General features: G+C 43.1%; 2 protein-coding genes across 4 annotated transcripts in view; one reads left to right on the plus strand and one right to left on the minus strand.

The window, feature by feature from the left end:
• The window catches only part of LOC110486995 (autophagy protein 5), a 34,541-nt gene that overhangs the window by 2,537 nt on the left and 8,080 nt on the right, over positions 1-23,924 (plus strand). Inside the window, exons 2-8 of one of the 3 annotated variants that reach the window (XM_036945732.1) lie at positions 3,989-4,104; positions 4,889-5,050; positions 5,398-5,525; positions 6,018-6,096; positions 12,541-12,703; positions 13,161-13,255; positions 20,890-21,007. In XM_036945732.1, the coding sequence (XP_036801627.1) occupies positions 4,943-5,050; positions 5,398-5,525; positions 6,018-6,096; positions 12,541-12,703; positions 13,161-13,255; positions 20,890-21,007 (691 nt within the window). In that variant the 5' untranslated portion in view covers positions 3,989-4,104; positions 4,889-4,942. Of the gene's footprint in view, positions 1-3,821; positions 4,105-4,888; positions 5,051-5,397; positions 5,526-6,017; positions 6,097-12,540; positions 12,704-13,160; positions 13,256-20,889; positions 21,008-23,924 lie in introns of those variants that run through there. The other 2 variants (XM_036945733.1, XM_021558888.2) reach the window with 2 other exon arrangements.
• dctn3 (dynactin 3 (p22)) lies at positions 136-3,718 on the minus strand. Its single transcript, NM_001165192.1, is given in 7 exon segments — positions 136-602; positions 878-937; positions 1,068-1,126; positions 1,252-1,335; positions 2,941-3,027; positions 3,173-3,257; positions 3,563-3,718. Coding segments are annotated over 7 exon segments (564 nt in total). The 5' UTR covers positions 3,665-3,718; the 3' UTR covers positions 136-515.

A 23,924-nucleotide genomic window follows, 5' to 3' on the forward strand; every position in this document is an offset into this window, starting at 1 on the left:
CTATTGAAATAGCTGTAATTAAATGCGAACAGAAAAACAATTAAAGCACACAATTAAAGTTTCGACTTTAGTTGTTTTAGAACAATATATTGAAACAAGTATTGCAAACAGAAGTAACCAAATAGTTCAGTTTGAATAGTATGGATTTTATTGCAATTACTTTACATTTGCGGTCATGCGGTCTGATGAAACTGTTTAAAACCAGGACTTCGTGGAAGAAGAAAGTTAGTGCAAATTCTTCTCTACACTCTTCTACTGTCAACCGACCCAGAAAAAAAGCAGTGTCTTGTGACTGCCTGGAGCAGTGTTGCACAATTGGAATGCATGGGTACATTGTATGTTGAATAAATGAACAAGGATAAAAAATGTTTTTTTTTAAAACTAAGCAAATGTCTCTGATGTAGCTGTAAATAAATAATACCCAGTAAGTTACATTAAGCTGCATATAGGACCCTTGACACACAGATGACATCATGCCGTGACACTGTCATTACAGTCATCACTGAACATGGTCGCTACTCCACTTGACGGATGCCCTTTGCCTCCTCCACTTTCCGCAGGCTCTCATCCCACTGGGTGAACTGCTTGGACAGCAGGAACATCTGCCAAAGAGGTCAAGGTTCAAAGAATTTGGTGGGCCAGGCAGTTCATTCCATTAGCACAGACTAGACAGTTCTCAGAGTTCAACATGACTTGACAGAAAACAATCTACAACCACTCACGTTCATTCATCTGACCGAGGAGGTCGGGAGACACGATAGCCAATGTACTCGACACAGTTTCACTAGCTAACCTCAGATACATTTTCCTCTGTCTTGATCAGTGTTATTTATTCACTTCAATAATTCCATTTGCTATTATAAGGAAGGAAAGGTACCATTTTGTTGTACTCCTCAAACAGTTTCTTAACCTCTAGGGACTGGGCTTCAGTTTGGTCCTTTGGGAAAATAACAAGAACAGTGTTACTACTGTAATTCACAAAAGTCAATCTAGCGTGTCTTGTGAGAAAAGTCAAAATCAAGAAGAGGGGTGTGAATAAGTAAAAGAGAGAGGGGGAGGGTTCATACCTGCTCTTTGATGTGAATCTGAGACAAACGCTGTAGCTTGGTGGCATGCTCTGGCACATCTATGAATGAGAACTTTACAATAAGTTGCGTTCAACATAAAACAAAAAACACTATTTAACTCATCATCCCATCAATACTTCACACAGACCACATTGTAATGGTACTTAAATTCCCGCTCACTGACCTCTGATGTAGTTGCTGTCCAATAGTGGCTGGAGGTTGCTGACCTGCTCCAGAAGGGTGGCCTGGGAAAGCAGGAAGTCCTCCTCTGTGGGGAGAAACAAGTGCATGAGTTTGAGACTGGAGGCACATACCAGGGATGCAAACTGGAGGGCCCAAAAAGGTGACTTTTTAAATAGATTTTTTCCCACTGAAACATGCCAAAAAAATCCCTGCTAGGGGGAAATGCATGTTTTAACTAACTAAAAAAAACTAAGAGTATGACCTACATGATCAGCGCCTGTGTGTAAAATAAAAAAAAGTGGTTAATGTGAACCTAATCCGATGTTATTTGTTGCCTAGACTTTACTGCAAATGACAAGTCTTGAGAAGAAGAAAAACCAATACACTAACATTGCAGTTAGCCATGACAGCCTTTATAATAATGCTTGTGACCACACGCATCTAAATATTGCACTTGGGGAAAAAAACATCTTAAAGCAGAAATAGAATGAAACAAACAGGCATTTTATTTGTGCTCTATTATAGAACAAGTGCACAAGGCTGTATGCAAAAACAACATTCTCTGAGTAATGTTTTTTATAATCCACACACACACATTACTGTCAAATTCAACACAACAAAAACTATTATTACATTGTACACATTCTGCCTGTGGACATCTGTTCTACAATACAATGTGCCAGCAAAAGTGAGAAAGAGGGAACGTGTGTGGTGTTCCTTACACCTCTATAGTGTCATCCAGTTTAAGTCAGGCCCAGCTACACTTGATCTCTGAATCCACTTGTTTAACAAGCAACGCCTCATTTTTCACCTAATTCTCTCATTCTGAAAATTAACCACATACTATAGGGGGAAAACATTAGTTAACAGATAGTGGTTAGTTCGTTAGCTAGTTAACATTTCACACAGATTGCCAGGGTCCAGTAAGCAACACACGCGTTATAACTTGAGTAACGGCAAGGAATCGTATACCAGTTAATACTATAGCGAATTGGTTAGGTTACTAATGTTAGCTCATCTGATGTTGTAACATTACCTAGCTAATGTTAACTGTGACTTTATTAGCAATATAATTTTCACACCATAAACTCAATTATTTGATCAGATGAGTTGGCTAATGTTGCTCAACATTTCTCTGGCTAGCTAATAACGGAGAATTTCGATCCAGCGAGCAAGATACTTAATGCTAATACTTGTTCCACCACACTTTCTCCCTCATCTCACACGTTCCAAATGCCAGTTGTTTTTCGGTTACAGATCATGAAGTACGCTTCATCACCCCCGTCTCCGTGATCAGGCTTCTCACCTTCCTCTTAGTTATCGTTCAGGGGGCGCGCTGCTGTAACTGACAAGCTGCCTTTCCAGAGAGCGCACTGATGCTGTAACTAGTAAATTGGTTGTCTATTATTTCTTCAGTTGCGTGCTGCGCTGCATTCTGTTATGTAAACAGACAGTATTGCTCCAAACGCGCATCACTTCGATCGTTTACAGCCAGTAGTGATACAAAAAAAAACCTCCCAAACTTTTCTCATCTGATCTATACGAATCACGTTGGTCACCTATTTTGGATTCGAAACTGAGAATTTCGCCGAAAGGTGGCATACCCATACGCCAGAGGCCTACTCAATCACCATGACACAGGACCAAAATCGCCAACATTTACTCACATATTTAAATGAAAAACTCTTACCAGCCAGGATGAATTCCAGCTTCATGGCATCAGGAACAGTGATGTGGTCAGTGAACTGAGGGTCCAGATACTTCAGCAGGTCCTCAACTGTACAGAGAACAAACGGTTGTAGAATATATACTAGTGACTATGTGGGAAATATAATCACAATTGACCCTGCATTGTGATTGTCCTGGTAATAATGTGTACAATCCAAGTTACACAGTTATGTGTCGTCTAAGATGTCACTCACTCTTTTTGTGTAGAATCTTCACTCGTTCCCTCTTATTTGCAGTGTTTGCAAGGGCGGCCTGAACTCTGGAGAGGGAATCCGCGCACTAGGGAACAGAGTGCATTATATGATGATAAACCAAAAAGCTAAATTTGAAAATAAACCGTGTTTATAGCTGTACTGTCATTGAGTTACTTAGCTATCTAAGTATCCGTTCGACATTAAAATGTTGGATTGTAGCTAACTTGTTGGAATGCCCTGGTATAGCTGTTCCTCACAAATGCGCCATAATATTGACGTCTAAGCATTGATTGTATTAAATCAGTGTGCAAAAAGGGCGTTCGCTAGCTAGCCAAAGCAGCCAGTTGAATCGCTATTCTGCATTTCTAAAATATAATATTATTGTCAAACCTTCATGGGTTTCCCTCCCTTGTTCCTTCTTTCACCGTATATACGACTTTCCAGCGTCTCAAGACGCGTTTCGAGGTTATCCACTTCAACTTTCCTATCCATTCTTGATTCAGAGAGCACAACAAATGGATTTGGATCCTTGTAACGACGTAGGACAGGCGACGGCGCACAATTATTGCATAATTGCAAAACATCTACGGACCGTGAAAGGGGCCATATTTGTTGTCCCTAAAGAAAACTTCTGCTGTTTCCAAGCTGTAAATGAAACTACAAATAACTACAAAATGACTTATCGATTATTTAGCGAATAATAATGAGCGTCACTAACCAACAACTTTATAGGTCCTCTTTGCACTGAATACAACCATCTCGACATGATTATTGCAATACACTACAATGAACGCTGGATGTCACTCTATACTGCAGGTTACACCTCGTCAGCGAAAAGGGGGATTTTCTTGCTTTTTTTCCTTGACAGGCGAATGACAACACCACCACGGCCCTCTTCCTTCATCGCAGCTGGTTACAAACGCTCTAGAAAAGTAAGATGTTGTTTATCATTTGTCTCAAAACTTTTAGAAATGATATGCTCCTAGTCCTACCACTTGTTTAGGGCAAACTTTCAAATGTGCCCACAGCCTCGCTACTATTTCTGCCAGTGAAGCTAGGTAGCGTACGCAGCTATCTAGCTAGTTGGCTAGCTAGCAAGTCAATACATAATAATGTACATGTAAATCGTTGCTTAGTTAACTATGTTAAATGTAATCTTATTCCTCACCACCAGTGAAGTCGTGGCTAGTTAGTTACAGTATCTAGCTAACACTTTAGCTAACTAGCACTTTGTATTTCTCCACTAGCCTAACGCTGGCTAGTTGAAGTTGTGTGTTCACAAACTGTGGTAAGATTAGAACTCTCTGCAGAGCTGTGATTGACTGGTTCAAAAGAGCGCTTGATTGACACGTTCTGTAGAGAGCTTTCGAACGTTACCATTCTGGTGTATTCTCTCGTATGAGAGAGACTGTCATTGGTGCAAAATCTGGAGTTCAAACAACAACTGGCCACTCATAGACCGATAATTATAGTTTTAGCCGTGTTTGGAGGTTATGCAGGGTTTGTTTACAATTACATTGTTTACAAACAACCAAGTAAAACAAACTCATATTTTGGGTTTGGATCGGGTACAACAGTTCAACTAAACTCATGAAGAGTTAAACTCTCATGTTATCAGTTCAACTCTTAAAATATCAATGGGTATATAACATTCATTTAAAATTCCCAAAATGAATGTACCAATCCCAGATTGACACTTTAATCTGTTGATGACAGGTGGTTTGTAGCTAGAGAATACTTCATTTATGTGCCACTGGGAGCGACAGGAGGATGGCAGATGACAAGGACGTGCTGCGGGATGTTTGGTTTGGTCGGATTCCGACCTGCTTCACACTTTACCAGGATGAGATCACAGAGAGAGAGGCCGAACCCTTCTATGTAAGTGTGACATCATGCAGACTAGTACTAAGTTTTAAAAAATGTCTCTTTGCTGGACAATGTCAGTGGAGGCTGCTGAGGGGAGGACAGCTCATAATAATGCCTGGAATGGAGCAAATAGAATGGCATCAAACACATGGAAACCATGTATTTGATACCATTCCACGAGCCTGTCCTCCCCAACTAAGGTGCAACCAACCTCATGTTCAATGGACATAGCATTTGTGACATAGGTGTAGCTAATTCAGGTCACACATGATTACTACTGAGCTGGCTTGAGCCATGGACTCTTGCAGGAACCGAGATTGAGCCCCAAATCTTCTCCCCCTCTGCTGTTCTCTCCTCAGCTCCTCCTGCCAAGGGTGAGCTACCTGACTCTGGTCACAGACAAGGTGAAAAAGCACTTCCTGAAGGTCATGAAGGCCGAAGACGTAGAGGAGATGTGGTTTGATTTCGAAGGAACGCCACTCAAATGGTGGGTGAGCTTTAAATTAGGACTGTGAGGACTGTGTGTTGTAAATTATTGACTTCTTTTAACAACTACTAGTGAATATAATGGTTAGAATTCCCTGTGCCCCTCCATAGAAACAAGTGTCCTAGCACAGCAGTAGAGTACATATTTTACAGATCAGAATTGAGCATATCAACTTACCTCCTATCATCATCAACGAGTAGAGTATATACCAATTGTCTGCAGTCTTACATTTCAGGCACCAGGTGGCAGCCCAACACAAGCTTTTGACATTTGGTTGGACATGAGTCCTAATCTCACATTGACATACACACGTAACTCAGACCTTTGGGTAAATAAGGTGTATTTTCTCTAAAAACATATTAAGAGGTTACTTAGGATCCTCCCCAAGGTGAAGGAGAGGATAACTCATTATGATTCAGAGTTGGAACGGAATGAATCCCTGGTGACATGTTTCCTCAACTGATGTGGTGTGGCTGTGTTTATTCATTGCAGGCACTATCCAATCGGATTGCTGTTCGACCTACATGCCTCCAACACTGCCCTGCCATGGAGTATCACTGTGCACTTTAAGGTACAACGCAGAATTTGTTTTTGAGCAAGTTAACACAGTACATATGTATAATCCTCCAAATGCTGGCCTGTATACAGCAGAGGTTGGAAGTGAAATTATTTTCCAGTCGTTTCGTTCTGAACAGAACCACTTTTCCCCCCGTTTCGTTCCACTGTTCCGACCATATAAATACAATTCTTAACCGGTTCGAACCCCCAGAAAAGTACCAGTTTATATCGTTCCTTTTTTATCCTGTGAAATCAACAGTTTTTTAAAAACATTTAGCTCATTAAATTACATCACCCAATCAGTGTGGCAAGCTTGTTGTTTACATGCATGATGGACAGACAAGTGTAGCCTATGGTGCAAGATGTGACGCATTTTGAGGGTGTGGAGAGAGCGAGAGACTGTTGAGGGAGAGGCTTGAAGCGCTGGGCATCTTGTTATGACATGCATTATATGAATTAGGTCCACAGAATTATACCTAGGAGGACAGCTTCTATGGAGGAACTTTTTAATGTCCTTTGAGCTAGCTAGCTAACAAGCTTGAGATAGCAAGTTAACAAGCTTGAGAGCGGCACCGGAATTTAAAACACGTCTTACCTTTTTGTAGTTAATAAATCCTACGTGAAACATGATAACTAGGCCTATAGTATCCTTAACTAGCTTTGAAAAAGTTTACACATTTTTCTCTGGCTAATTAAAAATCTCTCCCTATCTTCTGAATCAAGCTTGTAACGTCAGTAGCCTATGCTTTGCAGGGGGAAGGGCAGGGAGCATAAACACGCACAGGCAAAGATTTTTAGCTTGCAGGTAAACACTGGAATACGTTTTTATTAAAAAAAAATATTTAACCAGGTAGGCCAGTTGAGAACACGTTCCCGTTTACAACTGCGACCTGGCCAAGACCAAGCAAAGCAGTGCGACAAAAAACAACAAGACAGAGTTACACATGGGATAAACAAAAGTACAGTCAATAACACTATAGAAAAATCTATATACAGTGTGTGCAAATGGAGTAAGGAGGTAAGGCAATAAATAGTCCATAGTAGAGAAGTAATTACAATTTAGCAAATTAACACGGAAGTGATAGATGTGCAGATGATGATGTGCAAGTAGAAATACTGGTGTGCAAAAAGGTCAATTAAAACAATATGGGGATGAGGTAGGTAGTTGGATGGGCTATTTACAGATGGGCCATGTACAGCTGCAGCGACCGGTAAGCTGCTCAAATAGCTGATGTTTAAAGTTATGAGAGATATGAGTCTCCAGCTTCAGTGATTTTTGCAATTAGTTCCAGTCATTGGCAGCAGAGAACTGGAAGGAAAGGTGGCCAAAGGAGGTGTTGGCTTTGGGGATGACAAGTGAGATATACCTGCTGGAGTGCGTGTTACGGGTGGGTGTTGTTATTATGACCAGTGAGCTGAGATAAGGCGGAGCTTTACCTAGCAAAGACTTATAGATGTCCTGGAGCCAGTGGGTCTGGTGACGAATTTGTAGCGAGGGCCAGCCGACGAGAGCATACAGGTCGCAGTGGTGGGTGGTATATGGGGCTTTGGTGACAAAACAGGTGGCACTGTGGTGGACTGCATCCAGTTTTCTGAGTAGACTGTTGGAGGCTATTTTGTAAATGACATCGCCGAAGTCAAGGATCGGTAGGATAGTCAGTTTTACGAGGGCAGCGTAAGTGAAGGAGGCTTTGTTGTGAAGTAGGAAGCCAATTCTAGATTTAATTTTGGATTGGAGATGCTTAAAATGAGTCTGGAAGGAGAGTTTACAGTTTAGCCAGACACCTAGGTATTTGTAGTTTTTGTGCACATATTCTAAGTCAGAACCGTCCAGAGTAGTCGGGAAGGCAGGTGCGGGCAGGCGGTGCGGGTAGCGATCAGTTGAAGAGCATGCATTTAGTTTTAATAGCGTTTAAGAGCAGTTGGAGGCCACAGAAGGAGTGTTGTATGGCTTTGAAGCTCCTTTGGAGGTTTGTTAACACAGTGTCCAAAGAAGGGCCAGATGTATACAGAATGGTGTCGTCTGCGTAGAGGTGGATCAAGGAATCACCCGCAGCAAAAGCGACATCATTGATATGTACAGAGAAAAGAGTCAGCCTGAGAATTGAACCCTGTGGTACCCCCACAGGGGGCAGTCTCTTTAACTGCCAGAGGTCCAGACAACAGCCCCTCTGATTTGACACACTGAACTCTATCTGAGAAGTAGCTGGTGAACCGGGCGAGGCAGTCATTTGAGAAACCAAGGCTGTTTAGTCTGCCGATAAGAATACGGTGATTGACAGAGTCGAAAGCCTTGGCCAGGTCGATGAAGACGGCTGCACAGTACTGGCTTTTATCGATGGCGGTTATGATATCGTTTAGTACCTTGAGCCTGGCTGAGGTGCACCCATGACCAGCTCGGAAGCCGGATTGCACAGCGGAGAAGGTATGGCTTTTGAACTTTACTTTTGAAGACTTTAGAATGGCAGGGCAGGATGGATATAGGTCTGTAACAGTTTGGGTCTAGTGTCACCCCTTTTGAAGAGGGGGATGACCGCGGCAGCTTTCCAATCTTTAGGAATCTCGGACGATACGAAGGAGAGGTTGAACAGACTAGTAATAGGGGTTGCAACAATGGCGGCAGATAATTTTAGAGAGGGTCCAGATTGTCTAGCCCAGCTGATTTGTACGGGTCCAGGTTTTGCAGCTCTTTCAGAACATCTGCTATCTGGATTTGGGTGAAGGAGAAGCTGGGGAGGCTTGGGCAAGTAGCTGCGGGGGGTGCAGCGCTGGGGTTGGGGTAGCCAGGAGGAAAGCATGGCCAACCGTAGAGAAATGCTTATTGAAATTATCGATTATCTTGGATTTATCGGTGATGACAGTGTTTCCCAGCCTCAGTGGAGTGGGCAGCTGGAAGGAGGTGCTCTTATTTTTCATGGACTTTACAGTGTCACAGAACGTTTTGGAGTTATGATGCAAATTTCTGTTTGAAAAAGCTAGCCTTTGCTTTCCTAACTGACTGTGTGTATTGGTTATTGACTTCCCTGAAAAGTTGCATATCGCGGGGATTATTCGATGCTAGTGCAGTACGCCACACTATGTTTTTGTGCTGGTTGAGGACAGTCAGGTCTGAAGTGAACCCAGGGCTATATACAGTGCCTTGCGAAAGTATTCGGCCACCTTGAACTTTGCGACCTTTTGCCACATTTCAGGCTTCAAACATAAAGATATAAAACTGTATTTTTTTGTGAAGAATCAACAACAAGTGGGACACAATCATGAAGTGGAACGACATTTATTGGATATTTCAAACTTTTTTAACAAATCAAAAACTGAAAAATTGGGCGTGCAAAATTATTCAGCCCCCTTAAGTTAATACTTTGTAGCGCCACCCTTTGCTGCGATTACAGCTGTAAGTCGCTTGGGGTATGTCTCTATCAGTTTTGCACATCGAGAGACTGACATTTTTTCCCATTCCTCCTTGCAAAACAGCTCAAGCTCAGTGAGGTTGGATGGAGAGCATTTGTGAACAGCAGTTTTCAGTTCTTTCCACAGATTCTCGATTGGATTCAGGTCTGGACTTTGACTTGGCCATTCTAACACCTGGATATGTTTATTTTTGAACCATTCCATTGTAGATTTTGCTTTATGTTTTGGATCATTGTCTTGTTGGAAGACAAATCTCCGTCCCAGTCTCAGGTCTTTTGCAGACTCCATCAGGTTTTCTTCCAGAATGGTCCTGTATTTGGCTCCATCCATCTTCCCATCAATTTTAACCATCTTCCCTGTCCCTGCTGAAAAAAAGCAGGCCCAAACCATGATGCTGCCACCACCATGTTTGACAGTGGGGATGGTGTGTTCAGGGTGATGAACTGTGTTGCTTTTACGCCAAACATAACGTTTTGCATTGTTGCCAAAAAGTTCAATTTTGGTTTCATCTGACCAGAGCACCTTCTTCCACATGTTTGGTGTGTCTCCCAGGTGGCTTGTGGCAAACTTTAAACAACACTTTTTATGGATATCTTTAAGAAATGGCTTTCTTCTTGCCACTCTTCCATAAAGGCCAGATTTGTGCAATATACGACTGATTGTTGTCCTATGGACAGAGTCTCCCACCTCAGCTGTAGATCTCTGCAGTTCATCCAGAGTGATCATGGGCCTCTTGGCTGCATCTCTGATCAGTCTTCTCCTTGTATGAGCTGAAAGTTTAGAGGGACGGCCAGGTCTTGGTAGATTTGCAGTGGTCTGCTACTCCTTCCATTTCAATATTATCGCTTGCACAGTGCTCCTTGGGATGTTTAAAGCTTGGGAAATCTTTTTGTATCCAAATCCGGCTTTAAACTTCTTCACAACAGTATCTCGGACCTGCCTGGTGTGTTCCTTGTTCTTCATGATGCTCTCTGCGCTTTTAACGGACCTCTGAGACTATCACAGTGCAGGTGCATTTATACGGAGACTTGATTACACACAGGTGGATTGTATTTATCATCATTAGTCATTTAGGTCAACATTGGATCATTCAGAGATCCTCACTGAACTTCTGGAGAGAGTTTGCTGCACTGAAAGTAAAGGGGCTGAATAATTTTGCACGCCCAATTTTTCAGTTTTTGATTTGTTAAAAAAGTTTGAAATGTCCAATAAATGTCGTTCCACTTCATGATTGTGTCCCACTTGTTGTTGATTCTTCACAAAAAAATATTTTATATCTTTATGTTTGAAGCCTGAAATGTGGCAAAAGGTCGCAAAGTTCAAGGGGGCCGAATACTTTCGCAAGGTATGTTCTTAGTTCTACATTTTTTGAATAAGACATGCTTATTTAAGATGGTGAGGAAATTACTTTTAAAGAACAACAAGGCATCCTCTACTGAAGGGATGAGTTCAATATCCTTCCAGGATACCCGGGCCAGGTCGATTAGAAAGGCCTGCTCGCAGAAGTGTTTTAGGGAGCATTTGACAGTGATGAGGGGTGGTCGTTTGACCGCGGAGCCATAACAAATGCAGGCAATGAGGCAGTGATCACTGAGATTCTGATTGAAAACAGCGGAGGTGTATTTGGAGGGTAAGTTGGTTAAGATAATATCTATGAGGGTGCCCATGTTTACGGATTTAGGGTTGTACCTGGTGGGTTCCTTGATCATTTGTGTGAGATTGAGGGCATCTAGTTTAGATTGTAGGATGGCTGAGGTGTTAAGCATGTCCCAGTTTAGGTCTGAAGATAGATGGGGGGCAATCAATTCACATATGGTGTCCAGGGCACAGCTGGGAGCTGAGGGTATTCTATTTCTGGAGAGATTCATTTTTTTAATTAGAAGCTCAAACTGTTTGGGCGTAGACCTGGAATGTATGACGGAACTCTCTGAGTAGATTGCAACTCCTCCCCCTTTGGCAGTTCTATCTTGATGGAACATTTTGTAGTTGGGGATGGAAATCTCAGAATTTTTGGTGGCCTTCCTCAGCAAGGATTCAGACACGGCAAGGACATCAGGGTGGGCGGCTATGAAAAGCCAACTGACATTTACTCCTGAGGTGCTGACCTGTTGAACCCTCGACAACCACTGTGATTATTATTATTTGACCCTGCTGGTCATCTATGAACATTTGAACATCTTGGCCATGTTCTGTTATAATTTCCACCCGGCATAACCAGAAGAGGACTGGCCACTCCTCATAGCCTGGTTCCTCTCTGGGTTTATTCCTAGGTTCTGGCCTTTCTACTGAGTTTTTCCTAGCCACCGTGCTTCTACACCTGCATTGCTTGCTTTTTGGGGTTTTAGGCTGAGTTTCTGTACAGCACTTTGAGATATCAGCTGATGTAAGAATGGCTTTATAAATACATTTGATTTGATTTGGGCGAATGTGTTAAAGCAGTTGTAAAACAAACTTAGGGAGGAGGCTTCTGATGTTAACATGCATGAAACCAAGGCTTTTACAGTTACAGAAGTCAACACATGAGAGCGCCTGGGGACACAGGGCCTGGGTTAACCTCTATATCACCCGATGAACAGAGGAGTAGGATGAGGGTATGGCTAAAGGCTATCAAAACTGGTCGTCTAGTGCGTTGGGGACAGAGAATAAAAGGAGCCGATTTCTGGGCGTGGTAGAATAGATTCAGGGCATCATGTACAGACTGGTATGGTAGGGTGCGGGTACAGTGGAGGTAAACCTAGGCATTGAGCGACGATAAGAGAGGTTGCATCTCTGGAGGCACTAGTTATGCTACGTTTCTGAGTGACAGCGTGAGGACTTTATTGTGTTTTGTTGTGGGACTAGAAAAAAATGCCTGGAACGTAAAAGAACGTTATTAACCGGTTCCCATGATTTTTAAATTACGGTTCTGTTCCTGAAACAGTTTGGATCACTTTTGTTCCTTGAAAATGTTTGTTATTTTCCAGTTTTCGGTTCTGTTCCCTGAACCGGTTCCAACCCCTGGTATACAGTGCTAAAAAGCAGTCCTGCCTGTGTGGTTTCTCTGAGGTAGAATTTCCCAGAGCGTGACCTGCTCCACTGCCCCTCTAACTCTGTGATCGAGGCCCACTTCATGTCCAGCATCAAGGAGGCGGATGCCCTCAAACACAAGAGCCAGGTCATCAACGACATGCAGAAGAAAGACCACAAGCAGCTGTGGATGGGTCTGCAGAACGGTGAGGGCCCCACACACATACATACACACACACACACACACATATGTAAATATTGACTTTTTAGACTCTGTACCCTTATGTTCCCCTCTACTCAGCAACTTACACACCCCCAAGTCAACCAGTCAAAACCACGCCACCCACGCTCTCTGAACAGTGTCTTTGCCTCAGCTGCAAAGTTTTTCTCTTCTCACTTACCAAAATATACTCTTTTGGAAGCTTCCATAACCAAACCAGACCAGAAACAGAGAGAGAAAGAGACAGTTACAACTCCACCCAGAAGAGAAAACACATCTGAAATATTTCAAAAGCTAAAATTGTGTGAAAGTGAGATACAGGGGAGGGGAGTTAGAAACCAGGAAAGGTTACCAGGGTTTCAGAAGCCTCGTAGAGCTGGTTTAAAAACAAAAGGAGATGGGGGACAGTTTGTATGTAAATGTAGTTGTGTTGTGTTCCTCAGATAAGTTTGACCAGTTCTGGGCCATGAACCGTAAGCTGATGGAATACCCCACAGAGGAGGGAGGCTTTCGCTACATCCCCTTCAGGATATACCTGGTAAATGGGCTAACACATGCCTTGTTGACATCACAGCCAGTGTGACCTGCAGTGCGGCATCACTGTTACTGTTAATAGATGATGTAATCAATGCAATCAAAAAAATAAGTCAGGTCGCAAATACGGCAATGCATAATCATGAAAGAATCCTCTTTTATCATCTGATAAGCAAATAGAACACCAGGGTGCTTTTAGGAATATAAGAAAGCATGAAGTGAATATGAAGATCACAAAATACACAGTACACAGAAATACAACTGAAATGTGCAGCACAAACCACTTATCAACACAATCATGAATGAATTGTCACTCCACTGCCTGGTCTTATGACGATGCAGTCTAGTACCTGAACTGTCCCGTAGATGGTGCTGTATGACGGACTAGTAAGGCGCTTCATGAATACCGCCTAGTCCTACGGTTATGATTAAAGTGGGCTGCTGTTGAGCAACTTTTTATTTGTTCGTAAGCTTGTAATTTATTGTGATCCAGTGACAGAAACAACCCTACAGAAGTGCTCAGTTGCAAAAATATTTCCTGGAGATGAATCAATGAATAACTTTTTCCCGCCCAAAATGATTTTGTCAAACTCCTTTGATTACGGCAGATCAATCAAACAATCCTCATCTTTTCCCAGAGATCACCCATTAAACTACAAATGCGTTAGCCTAATGTTTGTTCTGACCGTGTGCTTGGCCATCGTTTAGTTTGACAAGTATATAGTTGGATGTGGGCAACTCAAATAAAGCGTGCCCAAACCGTGGGATGCACGCGGGCACAGGTGAATTACTAAGGGGGATCCCGCGCATCCATGACTCAGATGAAATTCCCTCAAAATGATGAATAAGCACCAGTGTCTCATCCTGAAGGTCTGGAAAACATTAGGCCGTGTGTATCCCATAGTGTAGGAAAACTGTGGGGAAACGTTGCGCCTGGAATGGGCATGATTTTACCCAAGACTGCTTTCAATAAGCCCTCGAATTAGCTCGACTGGTATATAGCTTTGCCTACCTAATTCCATCGTATTTGAGGCCATCTCTTCTCAACAAGAATAAACAAATGAGTATAGATTGATGTGGAAATTTCTCCAGGGGAATCTGAGTAGGTTGTCAGGGCTTTGCTGCTGTGTTATAACAGATGTCAGCTTTTATGCCCATGAAATCTCTCATCAATGTGTTTACTGGAATGTTACAATCATAAATCTATTCAAAATTAAAGACCAAACAGAACAATAAAATATATCATTCATGTGTTGACTAAAACATTATAAAACCGTCTTGGCCTGTATTGACTTTTAGTTGGTAAAGGAAACAAAATGTTACCACAAAATGAGATGATGAATATTTTTTGCAACTTCCAGGAAAATGCGATGTAATGCCTAGTCTTCAATTATAATATTGTGGCCAATTCTGTCACGTGTGTATATGACTTTCAAAAAAAAAATACAAGCAAAATTAAACAAAAGCGTGGTACAAATTTGCTTTGGGTGGGACACAACATTGGGAAACGGTGTATTGGTTGGACAACCACTACACAGACTCCCAATGCTGTGTCCCAAAACTAGGTACATATGTAACTAATTTCACACTTCAACAAATCGTTTTTTATTTTGCCTATAATAAAACGGTCCAACACAATAATAAAACAGTGGTTGTAAAACCACAGACGCGCAACAGGACTCCTTGGGTCTAGACAGAAATGTAGTTGTGTACTCCAAAGTTAACTGAACCAACGGCGGACAAAGCTATCCGGGTCCGGATGCAGAAGTCACAATTGAGGACTATATTTCAACCTGCAGGCCCCCCTCTGATGGCAAATTGCGGTCTTTAGTGTAAATAACGTGCTGCTTTTGATGCAGACAGAATGAATGACAACATTGACTCTAAATAACAGAGCACTCACTTCCCCTAGACTGTGTTCCTTATGGAACAGGGAAGCGATTTCGAGGGGATGGATTTATCTGTGTCATCGCGCCAGTCTTTTTCAGACCACCAGTTTCACGCTCCAAAAGTGACGCCACTGTGTTACAAAGTGCCAGAACCACTCAATCTTGCGGAAAGTGAAAATGATCATCCTACTGGGCAAAAAAAGCTTGAATCAACGTTGTTTCCGTGTAATTTCAACCCAAAAGAGCAATGTGATGACGTTGAATCATCGTGGGAAACTGATTGGATTTGCAAGAAGTCATTAACGTAAAGGGCATTTCGTATTTTTCTTTACCCAACTTATAACCTAAATCGAATGACATGGTTCATTTGTTTGTTGAATTTACGTTAGGTGACAACTCAAACAAATGTAAATCAAAACTAGACGTTGATGTCTGTGCCCAGTGGCATGCTTGTATTAGAGACCGGTTACATTGTTTCTCGGCAGGTATGCCTTTTTCTCCTGTGACTAAATGTTTACTCATCAACCGAATGGCAGCCGCACTAACCTTTTTTTATGTTGGCTTTGAGAGGCACCTTCTAGGAAACTAGGTTGATAGTTTCTTAAATGTCTCTAGGGGATGATTTTACAGTGACACATCTGTTTACAAGCCCTGCTTGTGGGTGTTAAGGCAACAGATGTGAAAGCCACTGGGCATACTGTTGCAAACATTTCTTGCTCACTTATTATGTTACATAACACCCAGAATACTCAGGCCTACAAAATATTCTTCAATATTATTTTTCCCTGTTGTGTGTGTGGACTACTGTGGGAGAAATTAGGACAAGCTGGAATAGAGTGAATGGAAAGGGAATCAAACCCATGGCATATTATAGGCTAGAGTATAGTGTTAAGCTATAGACCTAGGTGTTATGGTTATGATGTTTAAGCTAAACAGATTGGCTCCTCCATGGAGGAGAGGGAGACATCCAATTACATGAGGTAGCTTACATGTATACTGTACATGACAGTGGCTGAGGGAAATGAGAGCTCAAAACAAAATCCCCTTGGAATTTTGATTTACCAGTGGAAGGTCTTGGGCTCAGTGGGAAAAGTGGTAAAGCTTTCTCTCCAACTGACTCACTCAGTGAGGGGGATTTGATTATCTGGGCTGGATGGGAGGAGTTTACACTGGGTGAAAAGTGGATAGCATTCATTTTGTACCGGGCTTGGCTCCCGTTCAAAGCCCACGGTGAAGTAGGCTGAAAACAAAAGGGACGTAGCCAAGACTAGATTAAGCACGTGGAGGAATTGCCTTCCCAATGAAATCTAGTTTGAAAATTCAAACATATATTTTATGGAAAAGCGAGAAATTCTGCAAAAAAAGAAACGTCCTCTCGCTGTCAACTAACTGCATTTATCTTCAGCAAACTTATTAACATGTGTAAATATTTGTATGAACATAACAAGATTCAACAACTGAGACATAAACTGAACAAGTTCCACAGACATGTGACTAAAAGAAATTGAATAATTTTTCCCTGAACAAATGTGGGGTCAAAATCAAAAGTAACAGTCAGTATCTGGTGTGGCCACCAGCTGCATTAAGTATTGCAGTGCATCTCCTCCTCATGGACTGCACCATGTTTGCCACTTCTTGCTGTGAGATGTTACCCCACTTCCACCAAGGCACCTGCAAGTTCCCGGACATTTCTGGGGGGAATGGCCCTAGCCCTCACCCTTCGATCCAACAGGTCCCAGACTTGCTCAATGGGATTGAGGTCCGAGCTCTTCGCTGGCCATGGCAGAATACTGACATTCCTGTCTTGCAGGAAATCACACACAGAACGAGCAGTATCACGCACAGAACGAGCAGTGGCGTTGTCATGCTGGAGGGTCATGTCAGGATGAGCCTGCAGGAAGGGTACCTCATGAGGGAGGAGGATGTATTCCCTGTAACGCACAGTGTTGTGAATGCTGGCAATGACAACAAGCTCAGTCCGATGATGCTGTGACACACCGCCCCAGACCATGAAGGACCCTCCACCTCCAAATCGATCCCACTCCAGAGTACAGGCCTCGGGGGGGTTGTGCCCATAGGCTACATTGTTGCCGGTGATGTCTGGTGAGGACCTGCCTCTTTCAGCCTATTGCAGACAGTCTGAGCACTGATGGAGGGATTGTGTGTTCCTGGTGTAACTCGTGCAGTTGTTGTTGCCGTCCTGTACATGTCCTGCAGGTGTGATGTTTTTCAGAGTCAGTAGAAAGGCCTCTTTAGTGTCCTAAGTTTTCACCACTGTGACCTTAATTGCCTACAGTCTGTAAGCTGTTAGTGTCTTAACGACCATTCCACAGGTGCATGTTCATTAATTGTTTATGGTTCATTGAACAAGCATGGGAAACCGTGTTTAAACCATTTACAATGAAGATCTGTGAAGTTATTTGGATTTTTACGAATTATCTTTGAAAGACAGGGTCCTGAAAAAGGGACGTTTCATTTTTTGCTGAGTTTCTATGTTTCTAGACGATGTATCATGCTGCCTTATTGACAATATGACCGAGCATATTACTGTTCCATTTGAGAAGGGCACTCCTCCCTCCGCTTCTGCCCATTCATGTCACGGGCCAAAAATGATTATAATTATATTGATTTACTTTTGTGCACCTCAGCCACCAGTTTACTGTCAATTAGTCGGATTGAACCCACACTGGCAATTAGGCAATGGGTTGAGTTCCTTTGCTCGCTTCAGTCAGGGAGAGCGAGTCTCTTTTCCCCTGACCTCTCATCGTCAGAGAGTTAATGACGCATCGCTCTTGGGTGTCGCCAGGTGGTACTCTGCTAGCTCTGGTGTCACACAAACTGAAAAGAAAGTGTCTCTGTCCAAGAGTATCGCTCTTCTATCCAGGATCAATGGCCCCCTCTTTGTATGGTACCCAGGTCAATTATTCATGGCGGTTTTTAAAAATGCAACGAAGTAGCTGTCACTTATCGCACTCTCTCCACTCCAGCTCCTGGCATAATCCCACACAAACTCTACGCTTCCTGTCAGTGAGTCACTCTTTCTGGTAACCCAAGAGCCAGCTTCGCGCCTTTAGAGCCACCTTCCCTACCATGCGCCCGGCGGTGTTAGTTACAGCTCCGTTACCCAAACCCTCCCGTTGCAGGTTTCCTTTTCACAGCTCCCATGATTAGTTGCTATTGTGTGTCTGACTCGCCGTTTGTCACCTCAGAGGCCCCTGGTTTCCCCGAACTGATAAACAAACTGGTTTCCCAGAACTGATAGCAACCCGATCGCCGGTGTCCGTGTACGAATGCCTGATCTTCTGGACCATATCCAGCGAGCGTCACCTTTCTCATTGCACTCAGATCAGAGACTGGGTAGCAAGCACCACTTTTTATATTTTACTAGATGTGTCTGTAGGTGGACTCTTTTCTTCAATTGGTCATTATCAATAAAACATCTCAAAATGGTGTAGAGCGTTTGATTTGGCTGCTGGGGGCAAGGAGACCCCCTAAAACCATTGACAACTGCATGCCGTTTTCAAGGGATTGTTAAATGTTATAACTTCTTGGTTGTAATATCATCACCTCTAGAAGAGCATAGACAGAACTAGACATTTTAGATTATTCCATGCAAATCAATTGCGCACATTTAGCTCTATCAGAGTTATACAGCAAGTAACAGCGTGCTTTTCATGATCATTAAACATCAATTGATCATGTAATTTCAGATGCGTGAGGGTAGCCCTATCCATTTGAAATGTAACTAGCTAGCTTACCAAACAACGTGTCATTTAGTTTGCGTCATCAGAGATTAGGCTTTTGGAAAGAGCTTGTCATCGGCAAGTCCTCGTGCTGGTGAAGTTGTCAGTCAGACTACTGTCATCACTACTATAGATGGCAAGCAAATATAGCCATCTAGTTTGTCTACTGAAAGTTAGCTTGTTACCTAGCCATATTGACGTAATCTGTTATTAGCTAGCCAATTATATGTTATTACCTCGGTGCCTGTCATGTCTGTCAGCAGCAATCATAATTAAACACTTAAAAACAATTTTAAAAAGGGGGTAATGTTGGCCTCCCGGGTGGCGCAGTGGTTAAGGGCCAGCTGTGCCATCAGAGTCCCTGGGTTCGCGCCCAGGCTCTGTCGTAACCGGCCGCGACCGGGAGGTCCGTGGGGCGACGCACAATTGGCCTAGCGTCGCCCGGGTTAGGGAGGGCTTGGTCGTTAGGGGTGTCCTTGTCTCATCGTGCACCAGCGACTCCTGTGGCGGGCAGTGTGCGCTAACCAAGGTGGCCAGGTGCACGGTGTTTCCTCCGGCGCATTGGTGCGGCTGGCTTCCGGGTTGGATGCGTGCTGTGTTAAGAAGCAGTGCGGCTTGGTTCGGTTGTGTATCGGAGGACGCATGACTTTCAACCTTCGTCTCTCCCGAGCCCGTACGGGAGTTGTAGCAATGAGACAAGATAGTAGCTACTACAACAATTGGATACCACGAAATTGGGGAGAAAAAGGGGTAAAAAAAAAAATTAAATAAAAGGGGGTAGCTAACTTCACTAGATAGGTCTACGCTGCAGTTGGAGAGGAAAAGTTCTAAGTTTCTATTGCAAAGTAAACATTGTCAGCTAACAGTACATCGGCAAATGCACCCTTTTGTTGATTGACAGGCAGAGCCCACAAAGGATGGGAAAATGAACCTAAACCACTTACACTTGTCAGGTATAGTTCACTTTATCACTCAAATATCCAGTTAATGGCGGCCAATATTGAGAGATATCATGAGGCTACACTCATGTATGACATGATCAATTGCACCTAACTTTTATCACTGGAGTAGCCTGTGATTGAATCGTCAGAGACTTTGGTTTATTTAGTTGTATATTCATTTGGGGCGCAGTTCCCGAGGGCTTGGGTCAGTGCCAGAAATAATCGAGTCGTGACTTGTAGCCTAGAATAAGCACTTAATTTTATGTTCTTGCATTGGAGCTATTGTGTGGCTTTGTCAAGCTATTGCATAAAAGTACTTGAGTAATAAATTAAGTAACTTATTGCAAACAGGATGCATGTTTTGGAATATTTGTTTTCTGTACCGACTTCTTTTCACTCTTGTCATTTAGGTTAGTATTGTGGAGTAACTACAATGTTGTTGATCCATCCTCAGTTTTCTCCTGTCATGACCATTAAACTCTGTAACTGTTTTAAAATTAGCCTCATGGTGAAATCCCTGAGCGGTTTCCTTCCTCTCTGGCACCTGAGTTAGGAAGGACGCCTGTATCTTTGTAGTGACTGGGTGCATTGATACACCATCCAAATCCTAATTAATAACTTCACCAGGCTCAAAGGGATATTCAGTGAATCTGTGCTTGAATTCACTGCTCAACCGAGGGACCTTACATACAATTGTATGTGTGGGGTACAGAGATGGGGTAATCATTACGAAATTAATTAATGTTAAACACTATTTTTGCACACAGAGTGAGTCCATGCAATTTATTGTGACTTTTTAAGCACATTTTTACTCCTGGATGTATTTAGGCTTGCCATAACAAAGGGGTTGAATACTTATTGACTCAAGACATTACAGTTGTTAATCTTTTACATTGTTGGGTATTGCATGTAGATCACGGGCACACAATCTCAATTTAATCCATTTTAAATTCAGGCTGTAACACAACAAAATGTGGAAAAAATCAAGGGGTGTGAATACTTCCCGAAGGCACTGTATGTAATTTATTTGTCATGCTCTGATTCCTCTCCCCACTCTCCGTGTAGACGATGAGTGACAGGCCATTCATCCAGAAGTTGTTTCGCCCCATCTCGTCCGACGGCTACACACACACGCTGGGGGATCTGCTGAAGGAGGTGTACCCCATGGCCATATCCAGCGACGGTACTTACCTACTCATAGACATTGCACTACACTAATTACACCTATACTACATATACCTCTCTTACACACAGTACACACACACACACACAGTAAACACACACACACACACACACACAGTAAACACACACAGTCCCACACAGTAAACACACACAGTCCCACAAGAGAAAGCAGACCTGTTTCTTCCTCACTGTGCTATCAAAGGGTGCTCTGCATCTCACAGGAAGCCAGAGGATAAAAGACATCAGCCATGTAGGTCTATTTTATTTACACAGTAAAATAGGACTTTTAGAGATAAAACACAGGAGAGGGTCAAGGAGGGAAAATAGTCGCCCTCATGTGAAAGAGTGAAAAGCAATGGGGAGGGGAAGAAAATACATAGTGGAATGAGGAGCGGCGCTAGATGTAGAGAAGAGGGAGCGATGGAGAGAGAGAGGCAGCCTAAACAGGTAGTGTCTGGAGGGCTGTGCAGAGGAAGTAGATAAGCAGACAATGGAGCTGTGAGACAGAGGACCTGCAGGACAATCACCTGCATGGAGCAATGCACCACTACCATTACTTCTGTTCTGTCTGCCTGCCTGACTGCCTGCATCTCTTTCTCTCTCTCTCTCTGTCTGCCTGCCTGCCTACCTGCCTCTCTCTTTCGCTCTCTGTCTGCCTCCCTCATGTCTTTCTCTTGCTTGCTCCTTCTCTCCCACTCTCTTGCTTTATCAAGAATCGCTATATTTTCTATTCATACCCTTCCTTTACTTATATAATCTCTTTTATCCATTTCCCTCTTTTCTTAATTCCATCTCTCCTCTCCTCTGAGGGTGGTGGTGGCTTGGCTTGATAAAGGTGAAAGTGCTGCTTTGTTGTGTTTCCCTTTCTTCCTCACTGGGGAGATGGGTGTGCGATAGCGGGGGAATACAGCGGTGTGTTTGGATTAGAGGGACTGGGGGGGGGGGGGGGGTACTCAGGCAGCCTAATGGTGGCATTGTTCACAGGTGTATTCTGGGGACCCGATTCCCTGTGAGGACCTATCGGATAAGGATGTCCCAGCACTCTGTGATGTTTCAAACATCAAACCAACATTTTTTTTAAACATTCCCCTCTGTTTTGTCTGGAAGCCTTGATGGCCCTTCAAGCACTCCCGAAACCTGTCAAACTGAACTAACCCAACGAAACATGTAACCAGGGGTTATATTAACTGGGGATTCCCAGCATATGGCAGCGTGATACTCAGATGAGTCGTACTGTTACCGGACCGGACCGACGTTCTTCCACCCACGCAGGAAAATCGGACGTCAGCATCTTATTCTGATTAGCAGTCGGTTGGTCAGCTTTGACGTCTGCGAATTCTTTGTTTTGACCAAGGTATTAGACATGGTTTAACTGGGTTAGAGGCAGGAGAGATGTCTGAACAGTAACACGTTTCTCCCCATGTATGACGCAGGACAAGTTCAATTGCACAAGCCTCAGAAAGAGTTGCCTCGGCGGGTCAAAGCCTTCCGAGAATTCCCCCGTCATGTCCTTTACAGATGTGACATGTTTCTTTTATAAAGAAAAACTGTTTTTGTGGTGATATTTCTAATAAGTGGAGAATGCAGAAATCCCCCCCCGACTGACAAGCCCACGCGCCAACAATAGTCGCCTACACACCCCTCTTATTGATTTTACTCATTCATGGTACAGCCCACAGAACAAAGGAGTGAAACTATTGGCCAATCCGCCCACACAGAACACCACAGTCAGTATCAATAGCGAATCCAGTCTCTTCTCATCAAACGGGCCGTCTCACTGTTCAGAGTGCGGGGGTGTTCTGGGTTTCAGTGGTTGGTTTGATATGAGGGACGGTGGGTGTGTGAGGTGTTGCTAGGTGTTGAGTAGGGGGAGGCAGAAATGAGACAGAGGTCTCCAAGTCAATACCTTATGGTCTGTTTATTGTATAACTGCAAACTCCATTTCCCTGTTCTTTCTTAGAAATGCAGTTGAGGAGTTTATTCATGAAAGAACAAACTACTTAACTTTCTGAAGGAAATGACTCTTATGAGACGTCATAAGACAAACATGATTTTCAGGTCTAGAGAGATGTATTGATAGATTTATACCTGCCAGTTCCCCCTAACATACACACATATTTCTTATTGGCCGGTCAGTGTGTTGATTGAGTTCTGGTGTAACTGTTTTGTCTTGGCTGGCCTCACTGCAGGGATGAATGGGCTTGCGGCCTTCTTAAATTGGACTTTGCTATACTTAAGTAACAAAACACCATGTCTTGACTGTTAGTCGCCGCAATACTCAACCGCAGTGTGTGTTCATGGGTGAGCAAATGTGTCATCTTTTATTTTTATTCAAATATGGTGGTCAATATTCCTCTTTAGAACTAAGTTGTTATGGAGTTGTACATACTATTTAGGGAATAGGGTGCCATTTGGGATGCATGCATTACTATAGTAATGCATTAACATTAATCAAACACAACTTGATTGGCCCCAATCCCAAATCACTATAGGAATGTATAACAACCATGTATGCATCCGAAATGCCACCCTATTCCCTAAATAGTGCACTACTTGTGACAAGAGCCCATAGGTCTCTGGTTAGCCATGTTAATGGCTCACAGCAGCATAGTGTGATTCAGATGTGAAAACATCTCTGTCAGTCTTCCTAAGAGCCCTAATATTATGTCACGTTCCAGTAAAACCTAGGGGACCATGCCTTCTGGCCACAGTATAGAAGGATCCATGGAAAATACACAGTAGAATTCTATCTGGAGGACTCAAAATCCTTCCACTATGACACAGCGCTTTCACAACGTTTCAGAGGAGAATTACAAATTAATCACATTGGTCTCCACCCTCTGAAAAAGATATGACAACCATAAGAGGGCCCACCAGACCATACATTCTGTGTGCAGGTATTCAAGCTGTGTATTTTT

Source organism: Oncorhynchus mykiss, chromosome 2 (assembly GCF_013265735.2).
Source record: "Oncorhynchus mykiss isolate Arlee chromosome 2, USDA_OmykA_1.1, whole genome shotgun sequence".
NCBI classification, from domain to species: Eukaryota; Metazoa; Chordata; class Actinopteri; order Salmoniformes; family Salmonidae; genus Oncorhynchus; species Oncorhynchus mykiss.